The sequence below is a fragment of the Tenrec ecaudatus genome, chromosome 17, assembly GCF_050624435.1.
Source record: "Tenrec ecaudatus isolate mTenEca1 chromosome 17, mTenEca1.hap1, whole genome shotgun sequence".
In the NCBI taxonomy this organism is placed as follows: domain Eukaryota; kingdom Metazoa; phylum Chordata; class Mammalia; order Afrosoricida; family Tenrecidae; genus Tenrec; species Tenrec ecaudatus.
In genome coordinates, this window is record NC_134546.1 from 29,626,533 (window position 1) to 29,643,139 (window position 16,607).

Sequence of the window (16,607 nt, forward strand, 5' to 3'; positions counted from 1 at the left end):
TATTTTATAAAAATCATTTCAGCTATCTCACTATCGTTCTGCACAGAAACATTGCATTTATGAATATATTGAAAATATTCAAATTAATTTATCAACACACTTTCACTTATATAGATATCCTTGGAGTTGCCTTTAGTTTTAAGCTTTTTAAAAACATTTTTATTAAAAGATTATCTTATTGGAGGCTCTTAATTTAAAGATCATTTTATTGGGAGTTCTTACAGCTTTTAAAAAATCATTTTATTGGGGCTTATACAACTCTTATAAGAATCAATTGTATCAAACATATTTGTCCTAATGTTGCCATCATTCTTTTCTAGACATTTACTTTCTATTGAGCCCCTTGCATCAGCTCTTTTTCCCTCCCCCACCCCACTCTTGTGACCCCTTGATAAATTATAATTATCATTTTCATATCTTACACTGACTACTGTCTCCCTTTCCTCATGGTTTCTGTTGTTCATTCCCCTGGAGGGGGTATGTGTGGTTATGTGTCGATCACTGCAAACGGTTCCCTCTTCCTCCCCTCCTCTCCCCACCTTCCCCTACCCTTCTGGTACTGCTATTCCCATTCCTGCTCCTGGATTCCGAGTGTCATAAGCACGTATCTCTTATCTGTACCTGTGCACATGCTTCCGTCTAACCCACAGTGAAAGGCACGACTGGGGTCATGATAGTGGGGGGTGAGGAAGCCTCAAGGAACCAGAGGAATATTGTGTGTTTCATCAGTGCTATACTGTGCCCTGGTTGACTCCTAATACACTGAGGGAGTGGATGAATTTCAGGCCTCTGCTCACATCCTCCCTCAATGCAAGAACACTTTGTTCTAACAAAATGGCATCTGTGATGCTCATACTCCTAGCACAAACCTTGAAGACAAAATGGGTGCATAAGCAAATGTGATGAAGAAACCAGATGATACTTGGCTATCAAAAGATATATTGTCTGAGGTCTTAAAGGCTTGAAGTTAAACAAGCGGCCATCTAGCAGAGAAGCAACAAGGCCACAAGGAAGAAGCACACCAGCCTGCGATGAGGTATTATCAGGATGAGTTTATAGGCATCAGAAGACCCCTAACAAACAAACAAACAAAAACATATTGTAGAAAATGAGGGGGGTGAGAGCAGAGACCCAAATCCATCTGTAGACAATGGGACATCCCCTCACAGAAGGGTCACAGGAAGGGGTGAATTTTAAGTTTCTTATACCCCGAGTCTAGGAGCCTTGGTGGCATAGTGGTTACAAGTCGGGCTATGATTCACAAGGTCAGCACTTCAAAACCACCAGCTTCAGTGGGAGAAAGATGGAGCTTATTTATTTCTGTAAACAGTTACAGAAATTCACAGGGCCACGTACCAACTCAATGACAGCAAGTTTGTTTTGGCACTCTGAGTGTATGGCTAAACATTAGCTACAGAACAAAATCCCTCTTCGAACCTTCTGTTTGGAGAAAGGAGGAGGAGGAGAAGTTTCCAGTACTAAGAGCAAGCAAATATAATGTCATTACTATTGGAATTGTCTTTTATCTTTCTCCTTTTTCCAGGCGAGTCGAAGGGTGTTTTGCCGTATGTGAGCAAGTCAAAAGAGCCCTGAGTTGGAAGGGTGGTTCTTCTCTTGTTGGGAAGCTGGCACACACTGTGGCTGGTAAGAGGAGGGATTCTCACCAGCAGCTAAGCTGATGCCACTGCTGGAGGCTGGGGCTCCCCTGGGCTGTTATCAGCTGCAGCAGCTGGCAGGGACAAATCCACTGTCTTTCTCTTTGTCAGTGGAAGCAAGGAAGGCCATGGTAACAAATGGATGACTTCCTGTTGTCAGGCTTCTTCAGAACTCAGCTGAAAGCCCTCCAGTGCATTATCACATAGAGTATGAGGGATTTTATGGGCTGGTTCCGGAAACTTGCCACGTTTTGTAGACTGTATTTCACGGTCAGTATGCTCCTGGTTCTAAAGAACCAAGCCTTCCTTATTGCACAATACAAATGGGTTGGTAGATTGCTTTATGAGAGAGGCTTTCTCTTAAAATCCTTGTGGTGATGGATTTCACTCTTTATCCTTTTCTAGATTCAGTTCTTTGAAAGAAGCCCAGATCCAAGCCTTCATCATAAGGATGGGGACGAAAGGTTTACAAAATGGAAAGAGAAAAAAGACAACATTGGTTGGCTAATTAACATGTCTTTGCTGTGGTATAGGGGAGTGGATCTTCGCTATAGATTCATTTCATATCAAGAGGCTCTGCCTGTGGAACAATTTCTTGAAAGAGATCTGTTCTTAAGGGGAAAATATAGGTTTGTTTGGTTTTTGTCTTGGTCAAGGACAGTGAGTCTGGAAAACTGCAAACCTCTTTTCCCAGCAACACATCCCCCACACACGATAGATTACCCAGATCCAAAGGGAATCATTTGTTCTACTTATTAACAGACTTAAAGCCACTCAATTATTTCAACTAATTTTCTCATACACAAACAGTAACAATATTTGGCTGGCTGATGGAGAATCAACTTTATTTTTAATCTGCCACCAAATAGTAAAACTGACCTTGGGCTTGTAAAGTGAACCTAGCTTGTGTCAAAGATGTCCCTGAACCTTTCTCTGGGGATAAAGAAAGAATGCAGGAGGGAGGAGCAAAATGGCTGGACTCTGAATCTGCTGCGTTCCGCTTCAGAGAGAGGGCATCCAAGCTCACTAGCAAAGCTCAGAGCATTACAATTGCCCTCCTACCTTGAAGTCTCACAGCAAATCTACCGGTAAGCCCTGAGTGCCGTTAGTTTCAGCTGGGCAAGGAACTGCATGTGGCTTCTGAGGATGAATTCTTCATTGAAGGAAAACTTAATTTTTCTTAAAAACAGTAGAATGCTTCAAAAAAGGATGCTGTATCTTAATGAGGTGGCTCTATTTTGATCATTTGACTCTGTGTGAAGTAGTAGATACTTTCTCATTTAGATGACTTTCTAACAATTCTTTGAGTTAATCAGTGCAGAAATGCTTTAGAAGCATTTCCTAGTATTGAACTGATCAGCAATTTACTGTGTGAATCCTTTATACTATGGAAATACTTAATAATCTTTGTCTTTCCAAAGAAAGCATCCCTCCTGCCTTTAAAAGCTCAGATTTTGTCATCTGTTGAGAATCTCGTATGTGTGTGTGTGTGTGTGTGTGTGTGTGTGTGAGAGAGAGAGAGAGAGAGAGAGAGAGAGAGAGAGAGAGAGAGAGAGAGAGAGAACAGCTTATGTTGTAGGGATTCAGTAAGGAGCCCTGGTGGCACAGTCGGTTAAGAGTTGGGTGGTTGAAGGTCAGCCATCTCCGGGGAAAGATGGGGCTTTCTACTCCCATGATTTCATCTCAGAAAACCGCCGGGGCAGCGCTACCTGCCCTTTAAGGGTGGCTAGGAGTCAGAATTGACTCTATGGTAGTGAGTTTAAGGGATGTTGTCAAAAAATATCAATTAAGTTCACCTTAGACTTCTTTTTTCTTTTGCTCACAAACTCTATTCCTAAAGCTGAAGATGATGGACACCGTCATTTTATGCCCTGTGGTTACCCTAGTGGTAAAGGCCAAGGAAACCCCCACCTCCCCCGTGTGGTAAGCGCTTCCTCCTCTAAAGAGCCACAAGGAGGAGCCCACCCATGTTGAGGAATTTCCTTGCTATTCCTATTTTATTGAGAGTTCTTCTAAGAAATGGTGCTGGATATTGTCCAATGCCTTTTCTGCATCTAGGATCCTATGGTTCTTACTGTTTGTCTTGTTTATGGCATTGAGTATTTTTCTAATGCTGTGCCATCCTTGCATCCCAGGTATGAATCTCATTTGACCATGATGAATTATTGTATTATTATTATTTTGATGTGTGTTGGGTTCTCTTGGCCAGATTTTTTGTTGAGAATTTGTACATCTACATAAAGGGGACTAATTTTTTAAAGAATTATAGACAACTTCAATCCCTCAACAACTAACACTCCAACTAAGAAATGGGCAGAGGACATAAGGAGATATTCCACCAAAGAAGAGAGTGAGTCGGGTGGTGAACAAACACCTGAAGGAATGCTCACAATCCTTAAGTCACTCAAGAGATACCAATCAAAGCAACAAGCTTTTATCTCTTTACAGCGCTAACAGCAAGGGAAGCACAGTGACCTAGATCTGCGAGGAGAAATTGTATTTTTTTTTATCTTCCTGTCTTTCATTTTTTTATTTATTATTATTTTTTTAATTTTATCTTTTTTTAAAAATAATTTATTAGGGGCAATTGTATTTTTTTTTAATAAAAAAGCAGGGCTTTCTGGGCACTGAGGATAGCATAAGGAAGTAGAAATTGTAAAATGATTGGCTTATGGAGAGCTTATAGCTGAAGTATCAGATGACATCAAGCAGAGTGGGGGATGCTAGAAAAGAAGCGGGGAACAATTGTGAAGGGCCCGATGGCCATTCATGGGAGATGATTGTAAGGCTCTCCTAGGATTATGACTAACAAATTTGTAATGTTTTTGGTTGATGTCCTTTGATTTTCTTCCCCTGGGAATTCCTTTAAGATTTCACACTCCTAGTTGTGTAATTCTTCTTTTCAGTCATCCCTTCAACAGTGCCTGGCAAATGGACTGTTTCAAACTGGGTGGTTTGGCATTTTAACTTGGTCAATGGCTATCACCGTCTCTTGAGTCTCTATTTCTCAGATCATTTTCACTGACTGCAGTACAGAATTAAAGGTATTGGAGAACAGTCAGGGCTACAGGTTTTTGAATAGGACTACAAGGTGATCCCAGATATTTTCCCTCTATCTACACATGAAGAATAAATCAGTACTGACCGACATCTGCCATTCTCCTAGTCAGGAGTAGGTAGCACCTGATCCCAGTCCATACTTTACTTTGCCACACACATGGATGGCATAGTAGTTATACGCTGGCCTGTAGTCTGCATGGTCAGCATTTCCAGCCTCTGCAGGAGATAGATGGGACTTTCTACTACCATTAGTCTTTGAAAAACATAGGGGCAGTTCTACCCGACCCAACAGGCTCTCTGAGTCTGCGTCAACTGCAGGCAGTGGGTTTGGTTGGTTGGTTTTCTTCTTGCTCAAGAGGCCACCAGGTGGTTCAAAGTATACCCTGGGGCCTATCAAAAGAAGGGGGTGGTGATCTGCTTCTGAAAAATCAGCTATTGAACACCCTGTGGGGCGCAGTTATACTCTGACACATGAGTTGGAATCCGCGCCAAAACAGCTGTGTGTGTTTCAGTTCTGTGGCCATGTGCTGGCTGTGCGCTACAGAGAACAGCTCAGCGGCTCTTCCTTTGACTATCTACAGTTCAAGGTGCTTTGAGGTTTCTTATAAAGATTACTGAACGCTAACATTTCTGTGGGATCCAAAACCTTTAAAAAAAGAAACCTATTGCAACAGCTGATTTTTGTAAACCATAATAAAATGAGAGCAAGGGGAGCTCCGTAGAAGAATCTACTTGCTTGAAATCTGTGTATGTAACTTCCCCGTAATAAAACGACCCTGGCTCGCCTTATGTATGCCTGCTTGAACTTCAAAAAGCGTCTTAGGTTCTGAAGACTCTATAGGATTCCTGCATCTGTCAGTAAATTGTGTTTGAGGGATTGCAAGACTAGCCTTGATTTTTTTTTCTTCGATAGAGCACGTGTTATCACTAGATGTGTCCTTTTAAAATTCTATTCCGTTTCTTGGGCATGGAATTCAAGCTCGATGCCAGCCTATTTTAAAAGTCATGCACAATGACAAAGCCAAACTCAAAAAAACATTGCCATCATGTCAATTCTGATTCATTGCGACCACATGCACACAGAGAGCTGCCCCTGTGGGTTTCATCTTTCTCTCCAGGAGAGACTGAGGGGTTTCAACTGCTGTAACCCACCAGGTTACAACCCACTAGGGTTCAACACAGAAAGGGGAACGTCATGTCTAAGAGATTGCGTGGTGGAATTGCGTTATCCTACAATAAGTGAAGCTGGGTGAAATTCTGAATGTTGGGCATGTTGAAAAGACAGTGGTTTTGACGTGAAAGCAACTCAACACAAAACCCAAGACCCAACTCACATGGAATCACTTCTGATGGATAATCTGCTATTTATGAAGCGGCTGCAGAAAACAGGATCCTGGATGGGGAACAAATGGGAGGACAAAAGGAGGGTGTTCCTTCACTTAAGGAAGGGAAGGCGAGGTGGGGAGAGTGAGTCCCCGCGAGCGCCGAGGCCAGGCGAGAATACAGGCCTCCAGGGGACGTGGCGTCCGAGCGACAATGGCAGGACCTGGCGAAGGCGCCCGGCAGGGTCCAGGTGGCTCCTTTTGTGAAGGGTGCGCAGGGCGCCCGTCCTGGGTCAGCAGCACCCCCCGCGGGAGGAGGCGGGAGCCGCGGGCTCCTCCCCCGGCACCTCTGCTCTCGGGGTCAGAACGCGGCGGCCGCGGCGCCGGACTCGGCACCCGCGCTGCCCGCCTGCCCGCCGCTCTCCACCATCCGCCAGGCTGCCCGGCCGCAGGTACGTCGTCCCCGACGGCAGACGAGGCGGCGCGGCCGCCCCAGGGGCGCCCCGAGGAGGGGAGAGGGCGGCGAGACGAGCTGGGGACCCGGCGGCTAGGAAGGGCGGGCGGGGGACGGCGCCACTTCCGGCGGGGGCGGGAACACTTCCGGTGGCGCTTCCGGGTCGCTCAGCGTCTGGCCCGGAGCCGTGACGTATTTCCGCCGCCGCCTAGCGGGGCAGCGCGTCGCTCGGGCCGCACGGGCAGCGGATCCGCGGGGATGGCGGGCGTCCCCGCGGCTGCTCCCTGGGGCTGCTCCGGCCTGGGCTCCCCGGGGGTGCCGGGCCGCGGGGGCCGGGAATGCATCACCTCCGCGGGCCGGCCGCGCGCCTCGCGGGGCGTTTCTGCAGGAGACACCTGCCCATTGCTTAACGCGGAACTGGGTGTTTGGGTTTTCACTCTAGGCTTCCCTGCCTATTTTAACCCTCCGGTTAAGACCAGGGCAACAGGAAGAAAACTCAAACATCAAACACCCTTCGTTAAGGAGAGGTTTTAAAATATAAAACGCACCTGAAAGGAGTACCGAATTCCCTTAGAAAGTATCGGATTATCCAGGTCGCTGTGGGAAATGTGATCGCTCAGTGGAGCGCTCGGCAATCCGTGGGAAATCTGATCACTGGTTCAAGGTCTCTGGGCAATTTCTTTGGGAAGCTAGGACCTCTAACTCACACTCCATAATGCCTCTTTACCCTTACAAAGTCTTAATGTTCCCATGTTTATCATTGTGTTTTATGTCCCGCCCCACCCCCCAGGTCTGCTGATGAATTTTAAATGATTATATGCTAGATACATGCTAAGAGCATTATAATTCATCCTGTAAAGTATAATTTCCATATCTAAAAAAATAAGACGAAAAAATGTTTCCTGAATCTTTTTTCATGAAATTTTGATAATGGAATTTTACTATGGCACTTTATTTAGGGTCTGATCATTTTGTTATTATATATCATTATGTATGTAGTCTGAATTCCAGGTGCTGGTGATTTATATTCAGATGCCTATTATTTTTATTAAACAAACCCACTGCTACTGAGTCAATTCTGGCTCAAAGCGACCTTATAGGACAGGGCAGGGCCCCTGTGGGTTTCCGAGACTGTAACTGTAGCCAGTAGAAAGTCTGACGTTTCTCCCCCGGAGTTTCGGGCGGTTTCAAATGCCATCCCACTTGTTGGCAGCCCAACTCGTAACCGCTGTGCGGCCAAGAAATAAAACTTAGGCACCTGTAAAAAAGGATTAAAAGAGTCAGTCGGTAAGATTCCTAACTGCTTGGTTACTAAAACCCACTGCTGTGGAGTCAGCACCTTGATTGGACAGAACGCCCCACACAGTTCTGGAGGCTGAAATCTTCCTGGAAGCCGCCATCTTTCTCTTGTGAAGGATTTCTCCTGCTGCGATCTTTAACCATTGATCCACAGGGCTCCTTTTTGGTACTCAAGTGTATGTGCTACTAATTTGATAACTAAAGTATAAATGATTTGTATAACAATACAATTGACGTTAAACTATAGGCTAGGCAGGCAAGCGTTTGGGGTTTTTTCCCCAACACTTTTATTGACACATGATTTACATGTACAGTTCAGTATTTCAATCCCATCAAGAATTGAACAATCATCACCACAATCAATTTTAGAACATTTTCTTCATTCTTGTACTCGTCGTTACTCGCTCCCCATTTCTGCCCAATTACCCCTGGCTTACCCCCATTAATCCAGTTACTGTCTCTATAGATTTACCTATCCTGGATTTCACATACAGAAAAACATATTGTTTGAAAGTACCAAGAATAACAAAGTAAAAAAAAGATAAAAACCTCAATTGAAAAGAAAGAAGAACACATTAAAAACTAAGGGTGACAAAATGATAGGGTACTAAACAGCCTCACTGCATCTGCAGTGAGCCACTTTCCAGTGCATTCTGCATGATAGCAAGACTATTCTCATTCCTGGTCCATGGTCAGAGGAGATTCACCAGGGGCTTAATCCTTGTATATTACCACTTCACTTTTTTTTAAACCAAAACAGCTTTAAAATGGAAGAATAAATAATAAGATATTACATGTTGACCTAATTATGTCTGCCATTATTGACTTTACAGTGCCCTGTCTGATGACGCGGCTATTCACATCCCTCAGCTATGAGGTTCATTGAAGGCTGAATCCATGTGTGGACCCGGCAAATGGATTTTGGGTTTCCACTATCCTCCAGAGCCTTCTGCAAACCAAGTGTTCACAATTTCAGCTCTGATGAAATTTAAATTTATATATCAGTCCTTGGATCCCACATGTGGCTGTGCTTCTTCCACATGAACTTAGTTGACACCTCTCTTAGATGGCTATTTGAAAAGAAGCCTTTAAGATTCAAGACGTCGTTCTTTCTGATATCTGGACATCCTGAAATTCCTTCACTGACTTTCCGATTAGCAGCTGAGTGCCTAACTGCACTGCCACTCAGGCTCTCCTGATTGCTTTTTTCTTGTCCGTTGTTCTTTGGCCAGATGAAGTTTACTACTTGCATAGACAGACGTGTCTTCAATCAAATATCGAAGGTATTCTGCAAACGTATGGCGCTTTTTCCCACATAGTGCCGTCATCCATCTTGGGTGCTCTGCAAACTTTAAATGCTCTGGCCCCTCTGGACTTGGGTCTTTGTCTCTTGAATGCAAGGATCCTGCCAGCTTTGCTTCACCATCTCCTCCATGTTCCGTAACCTAGAAATTATCCTCAGTTGGGAAACTGGAGAGATTAAAGGGATTAATTATCTTTTTCCTCACTCGTTTCCCTTTCTTGGGAATCTCAGTGCTGTGCTGTTGAGTGTCTAGTCTCAGAGCAACTGTCCAGAATTGTAACTCTCTCTCATGGCCTGAGGCAGAAATCTTAAGTCTTTTTCTTTTTTTTAATCGTTTTATTAAGGGCTCATACAACTCTTATCACAATTCATACCTACATCAATTGTGTAAAGCAGATTTGTACATTCCTTGCCCTCATCATCCTCAAAACATTTGCTCTCCACTTAAGCCCCTGGCATCAGGTCCTCATTTTTTTCCCCCCGCGCTCCATCCCGATTCCCTTCTCCCTCATGAACCCTTGATAATTTATAAATTATTATTTGGTCATATCTTGCCTTGTCTGACGTCCTCCACGCATTTTTTGGTGTCCGTCCCACAGGAAGGAGGTCACATGTAGATCCTTGCAATTATTTCCCCCTTTCCAACCCACCCTCCTAGTATCGCCACTCACACCACTGGTCCTGAAGGGATTATCCATCCTGGATTCCGTGTGTTTCCAATTCCTATCTGTACCAGTGTACATCCTCTGGTCTAGCCAGATTTGCAAGGTAGAATTTGGATCATAATAGTGGGGAGGGGGGAAGGGAGGAAGCATTTAGGACCTAGAGGAAAGTTCTATTTTTCATCATTGGTATATCGCACCCTAACTGACTCATCTCCTCCCCGAGACCCTTCTATAAGAGGATGTCCAGTGGCCTACAAATGGGCTTTGAGTCTCTACTCTGCACTCCCCCTCATTCACTATGATAAGATTTTTTGTTCTGATGATGCCTGATACCTGATCTCTTGAACACGTCATGATCTCACAGGCTGGTGTGCTTCTTCCATGTGGGCTTTGTTGCTTCTGAGCTAGATGGCTGCTTGTTTACCTTCAAGTCTTTATCTTCTAGTATTTTCATTCTTCATATATTTTCATTTTATCCTCCTGTACCATAATTCAAAGGCATCCATTCGTCTTTGATCTTCCTTATTCATTGTCCAGCTTTCACATGTAGGTGAAGTCATTGAAAATATCAGGGTTTGGGTCCTACACGCTACCAGTGAGTGGATTCTAACTCCTAGCAAATGGACAGACAGGACGGAGTAGAACTGCTCTGTAGGCTTGGTCAAACTGTAATGGTCTCTAGGAGCAGACAACCTTCTCTTTTCCCAAGGGAGTGACTGGTGGGTTTGAACTGCCTGCTTTTAGGTTAGCAGCCCAATGTTTAACCCAAAGTGCCACAGGGCTCCTTGGGCTTGGGTCAAGTGTTCCTCAGTCCTCAAAGTGACATCTTTGCTTTCTAACACTTCACAGGTGTTTGGTAGCAGACTTGCCAATCCCATATTTCTTGCTTCTATTGGCTCTGATTGTGGATCTATGTAAAGTGAAATATTTGACAAGTTTGTTAAGTTAGGTTTCCTGGAGAAGGAAAACCAGTGACACTTTAATGTGTTGTATATAGAAAGAGGTTTATTTCAAGAAATGGCATAGACCATTGTAGAAATAAGTAAGCCTAGTTCAAGTCAACCTCCTCCTGTTAGAAAAGCAGGAAGCTGGGTGACAAAGCAGAGACAGCAGGGGGCACCGGCTGGTGAGTGCAGAGGTCCAAAGTCAGCCGGATGAAGCGAGGATAAATAGTCTATTGAAAGACAAGAAAAATATTGAGGCTGCAGACATAAATAGAATAGAGAGAGCAGAGGAAATCTGGGTGCGAAGAAAAGGAATGAACTTGCATACCGCTCAGCATTTCTGCCTTCCATATCACATGACAGAGATGGAGTAGATTACAAAGTAGTATACTTGTACTTTTCCAAACCCTAGACTGTAAGAAAATGTTTCATTACTATAAATTTGAGTTTTAACATGAACTAGTTTCTAAGAATGTACCCCTCCTTGGCCTAATTTAAATGCCAGAGGAGGACAATCAACACAATGATTTGATATAGTATTAAAGGTTCAGGTTGTTCAGAATAATTTGGATTCTTAGATCATTTTCTCATGAATTTGTAACACTTCCTTCGCTATTAAACCCTTTTAAGATAAACTGTAATGGGTAAATTTCCAATAAAGTGGAGTACAAATTTTGAATTAAGACAGACACTACTGTATATTAGACTTCAATGATATCCTAAAAGTCATAATGCAGATTCACATAGCTTCTAGAAGGACTTGCTCATTTTCATGTATCATTTGTTGAGTGCTTGTTGTTGACGTAGACTTGCTTTTGTTGAGTGAAAGAGCACTGCTATTTTTCTTGGGCTAAGACTTACATTTTATGTTTTACATTTTAGAAACAAAAATCAAGAAATGCCTCACTCCGTAAACAAAGGACTGATTCTTGGCATCGTGGTGGGGACTACTGGTATCAGCTTGCTTCTTTTGTGGTACCACAAAATCCGTAAACCCAGGATAGCAGTGAACTTATCTAAACTACTTTCGCTGGACAGTCTCTCGGATTCAATGACATCACAAGATGAGCTATGTAATGGCCATGGCACAGCAGTCGTCCTCCAAGGAAGTCAGTGTCAGACCCTGGAGAAGTTGAATGAATTAGTAATAAATCTGGAAGAACTCAAAGAGGAAATAAGATTGCTTAGAGAAGCTATTTCAAATCTGGAAGAATGCGTTCGAAGTGAACTTGGGGGGAAGGTGGCTGTTCACAGGGCGAGTCCACAGCATCGAGCTAGAAAGAGAAGAGTCGCCACAGGTGCAAGTGCAGCAGCCAGGAGCAATAGTTCGGAGGAAGCCGAGAGTGAAGGAGGGTAAGTTTGCCTCAGATGTTTCCTGTGTGGAACTCAGGGCTGATTACATGATCGCTGCTAAGTCAGTATTTTATGAGTCATATAGTTGACTATCATCACGAGTAAAAATGAATGATAGCTTGGAGTTAGATTATAATTCAACCTGTATTTGATATCGGTCAGTGTTTAAGGTAGTTTATTTACACCGTATTGACAAAGCAATATAAATAACATAACCAGGACCAGGTAGCATCAGGTGAGTACCGAGAAGACAGTCATTCTTGGTTAAAAATATGTAACCTATATTTGTGGCCATTGTGAGACCCTCCCATGTAAGACCTCTCTAGACCAGTTCTGTTTAATGGAACTTTCTGTGATGGTGGAAAGATCGACATGTGTGCCTTCCAAGCCATCTGTGGCTAGTGGGGACGGGGCACTGAATAGTTTAGCAAGTCTAAATTTAAATAACCTCATGAGTTGATGTCCACTGAATTGGACAGGCAGGCTTGAAGAGTATGTGACTGGTTCAGGGTCCCCCTGGCATGGACTAATCCAGTGACGTCCTCCACCAACAGCATAAAGGCTATGCTTTTCTGGGTGGGGAAAGCCCCACGACTTTTCAATGAATGCAGTCATTGTACTTGATGTTTTTGCAGAATAAAATAGGTAAATAAACAAAGAAGCCCTAGAGGCGTTTCAAACCCGGTGATTTGTTTCTATACCGATTACTGCTGAAAACACCCAATGGGACACTTCTCTGTAGCCCATGGGGTGACTGTGAGTCAAGGTCTGATTCCACCGCGGCTAACCACAATGAGTCAACGCAGCTTGAAATCTCTGAGAATAAGTGTGTTTCCAAACTACACACTATGTACGATTGTTTAATAACTCCATGGGCCTTCTTTTTCTTTTATTCTTGACCTAAGGTATTTCCCTGATGGTTTTATGTTCATAGGATACCCTTGAGCAAAATAGAACATTATATTGTTTATTTGAAATGAAAAGGAAATCCCCTAAGTCTACCCCCGAGAGAACACCAGCATACTTACAAGGCCTAATGCCCATTACCTTCGACAACATCACTTATAAATAATGAAGGATGGTGATGGGAGGGAGACTGAAGACAGAGTCAGTTATTTGAGCTTTGGCTCAAAAAATGTTCCCTTAACTTTTATTTTCATGAGTCAAAATATAGACCTTTCTTTTTGCTCCTTTATGTTTTAATTTTTATTGTAATAGTGTTTCCTCTTGTCAAATCCGTTTTCATGATGAACTTTTGCTTGTTAAGTCTTTGAGGTAAATATAGACTTAGATATACGGTATGTGGAAATTCTATATTCCTTAGTGCTTCAGTAGTCTAGATTTGTAACAACAACAAAATGTTGTTTTAGATTTTTGCTCATTAATAAACTTTACATGTATACTTGAAGGTCCGCTCTTCTCCTGGAACCGTTATCCTCAAGTTAGTATGCATTCTTCTCTTGGAATTTTTTGGTTTTTTTCTACTTGCGCATGTTCATATAAACAATACATAAATGCCCCCTTTTTTTGAAATGTGCACAGGTGATATTATATAATACATGACATTTCCAACCTGCTTTTTGCACTAGATGTGCTTTGGAAATTTTTCCCATGTTCATAAATGTAAATATACTTCATTCTTTTTATTTGCTATGCTGTGTTTATTGAATGACCATAAATATCATGTTTAAATTATTTTTTCTCATATAAGTAATCCTTTATTGCACTTTTTCTTCATAATTTCTAAAGTACATGTGTAAGAATTTCCTGAAGGGAGAGGCAGTCTAAGATGATGGAGGTATAGTCAGATGCTTTGTAACATCCCTTCTACAATAACGCCTGAGAAAGCACGTGCATTGGGAATGGATGACAGCTTTGTAACCCTGAGTATTAAAGGCCAGGCTTGAGTTGGGTTGAGTGCCAAGTTGAAGGAGAGATTGCACACAAAGAGTGGACATGGAGAAATACCCGTCACCAGTGCCTGGCCAGCTGAGTCTCCACAGTAAAGCCATATAGAGACAAAACAAGGAGTGCTCCCAGGAATCAGGAGAGCGCTCAGGAAAGATGAAAAGTACAACCAATAAAACTAATCTCTGATTATGTGGCAGAAATAACACAAGCAAGAAGACCAGTGGAATGCTATGTGTAAAACTTTAATAGAAAATTGCTACCCAATGAGATTATGTCCAGCAAAATGTATCTCAAATAAAATGACAGAATTAAGGCATTTCCAGATAAACAACTTGAGGATATTTATTAAAAAAATACTTCCACCTTACAAGAAATATTAAGGAAGTCCTTCTGACAGAAAGATTTAAAAAATATTAGAAAACAACCTGAGACTAGATCACAGGACACTATCAGTAGATACTAGACCAGATACAGATTTCTCAAAGACAAAACAAAGCAACTTCATGGCCACAACAAAAAGACAAATTATCCAATTGCAAAGTTGATATAAACAAACACTTCATCAGGCAAGATACTCAAGCAGCTAATAAACACATGATGAAATGATCCTGATAGTGAACTATTCCAACACCACCAGGACCACCTGGTCAATTCCAACTCAGTGATCCTATAGGACAGAGTAAAACTGTTTCTTAGGATTTCAGAGGCTGTAAATCTTTCTTGTACCTGATAGTCTCATCTCTCTCTGGTAGGGTGGATGGTGAGTTCGAACCACTGACCTCATCGTTTGTGGGCCAACATTTACCTCACTGCACCACCAGGGCTACTTCATTAGCCATTAGAAAGTTATCAAACAAAACTACAATAAGATCCCACCTTACTCTAACAAGAATGACATTCATCAAAGTAACACAAACTAAGAAATGTTGTTGAGGTTGTGGGGAGTTTGGAACTCTAATCCACGGCTGGTGGGAATGCAAATGGTAACAACCACTATGGAAACAGAAATACCATCCGATCCAGCAATCCCACTCCTAGGTAGCTGTCCTAAAGAAATCAGAGCCATGACACCAATAGACCTCTGAATACCCATATCAATTGCAGTATTGTTCACAACAGCAAGAAGATGGAAATTCCCTACATGTCCATCAACAGCAGAACAGACAAACAAACTGAAATAACTCAATCACCAAAGGACAAATATTAAATGACACCACTATTATAAAATGTAAGAAAAGCAAAAGGTTTACACACACAGGGGGGGGGGGGAAATGGTTGATGCTTACTGGGGAAGGGAGAAGGATGGGGAAATTACTAACTGGAGAGAAGATATTTAAATATGGCAAAGAGAAAGATGATACACTAAAAGTGGGATATGGGCACAGGACGACCAAGGCAAAGGAAGACCCTGAGAGGTACGCAAAAATGGACAACTGTAGTGATTCCTGTAACACAGACACTCCTTCCACGACTATATTAACAAACACAATTGATAAATGGATGCATAGGTAGGTAGATATGCTCAAGAGGTTTGGGAGGGTGTAAGGAAGCAGACCCACCTGGTGATACAAGTATGGATGTGGATATTTCTGTATACACAGTTGTAGACATTTCATACATATTAATATAAACAACAGAGAGTACAAGGAGTACAGTCATGGAAACTTCTCAGACCTAACCGCGCACCTAATGAGACAACGTTCCTAAGCTCAAAGATGAAGGACTGTAGACTCAGGGGATATCAATTGGCACATCGTAACTCATAGTCAGTGTTCTACATCCTACACTGGTGAGTAGTGTCTGACACCTTGTATGTTTTTGAGTGGCCATCTAAATGACAGCTGCTACTTCCTTCCCATCCAGAGCAAAGGAGCGAGGAGAAAGCCAGAGTCAAGGTAGCAAATCTTGTGGGCCATATTTACCACTGCTCCTTGCAGGATCCACAGATACTCCGTTGAGAAACGAGGCTCTCTACTCCCATAAAGAGTTACAGTCTCAGCAACTCACAGGGGCAGTTCTACCCTGGCTCCGAGGTTGCTATGAGTTGGAATCGACTCAATGGCAGCAAGTGCCCTGTTTTTCCAAAAATAAGACAGAGTCTTATATTAATTTTTGCTCCCAAAATGCCCTAGGTCTTATTTTCAGGGGATGTCTTATTTTTCCATGAAGAAGAATACGGTACACATTTATTGTTCATTATTTTATTGAAAGAGACCTCACTCTTCCTGTCTGCTCTGGCTGCGCTGAGGCCAACAGTGAGCTGTGCCATGGCACCTGCCGCTACGGTCCAGAGTCAAGAGTCATGGTAGCTTTGCGAGACCTTATTTTCGGGGGGGTCTTATTTTTTGGGGGGTGCCTTATATTTCAGGGAGAGGCAAAACTGTAAGTAGGTCTTATTTTGAGAGGATGTCTTACTTTGGGGGAAATAGGTATTTTGTTTTGTTTGCTTCATAATTAAAGTACCGACCGCCTACCTGATTCAGAGACCAAAAGGAGTTGATAGGAACCAGCTACCGCTGCCAGCTGTCCCAATTGGGATCACAACAGAAGGCCCTGGATAGAGCAGCAGAAGAATGGAGAACAGACCGTCAAATTCACAAAAAAGACTGCATGTCCTAGTCTGACAGAGATTGTGCCCTAA

General features: G+C 42.8%; 1 protein-coding gene and 1 long non-coding RNA gene across 2 annotated transcripts in view; one reads left to right on the forward strand and one right to left on the reverse strand.

The window, feature by feature from the left end:
* LOC142430610 (uncharacterized) overlaps positions 1-6,596 on the reverse strand; it is an 88,349-nt gene extending 81,753 nt beyond the window's left edge. The window contains exon 1 of the long non-coding RNA XR_012780639.1: positions 6,050-6,596. This is a non-coding gene — a long non-coding RNA (uncharacterized LOC142430610). The remainder of the gene's footprint in view (positions 1-6,049) is intronic.
* The window catches only part of RMDN2 (regulator of microtubule dynamics 2), an 80,078-nt gene continuing 69,697 nt past the window's right edge, over positions 6,227-16,607 (forward strand). The window contains exons 1-2 of the mRNA XM_075535622.1: positions 6,227-6,489; positions 11,585-12,055. Coding sequence (XP_075391737.1) covers positions 11,601-12,055 — 455 coding nt within the window. The 5' untranslated portion in view covers positions 6,227-6,489; positions 11,585-11,600. The remainder of the gene's footprint in view (positions 6,490-11,584; positions 12,056-16,607) is intronic.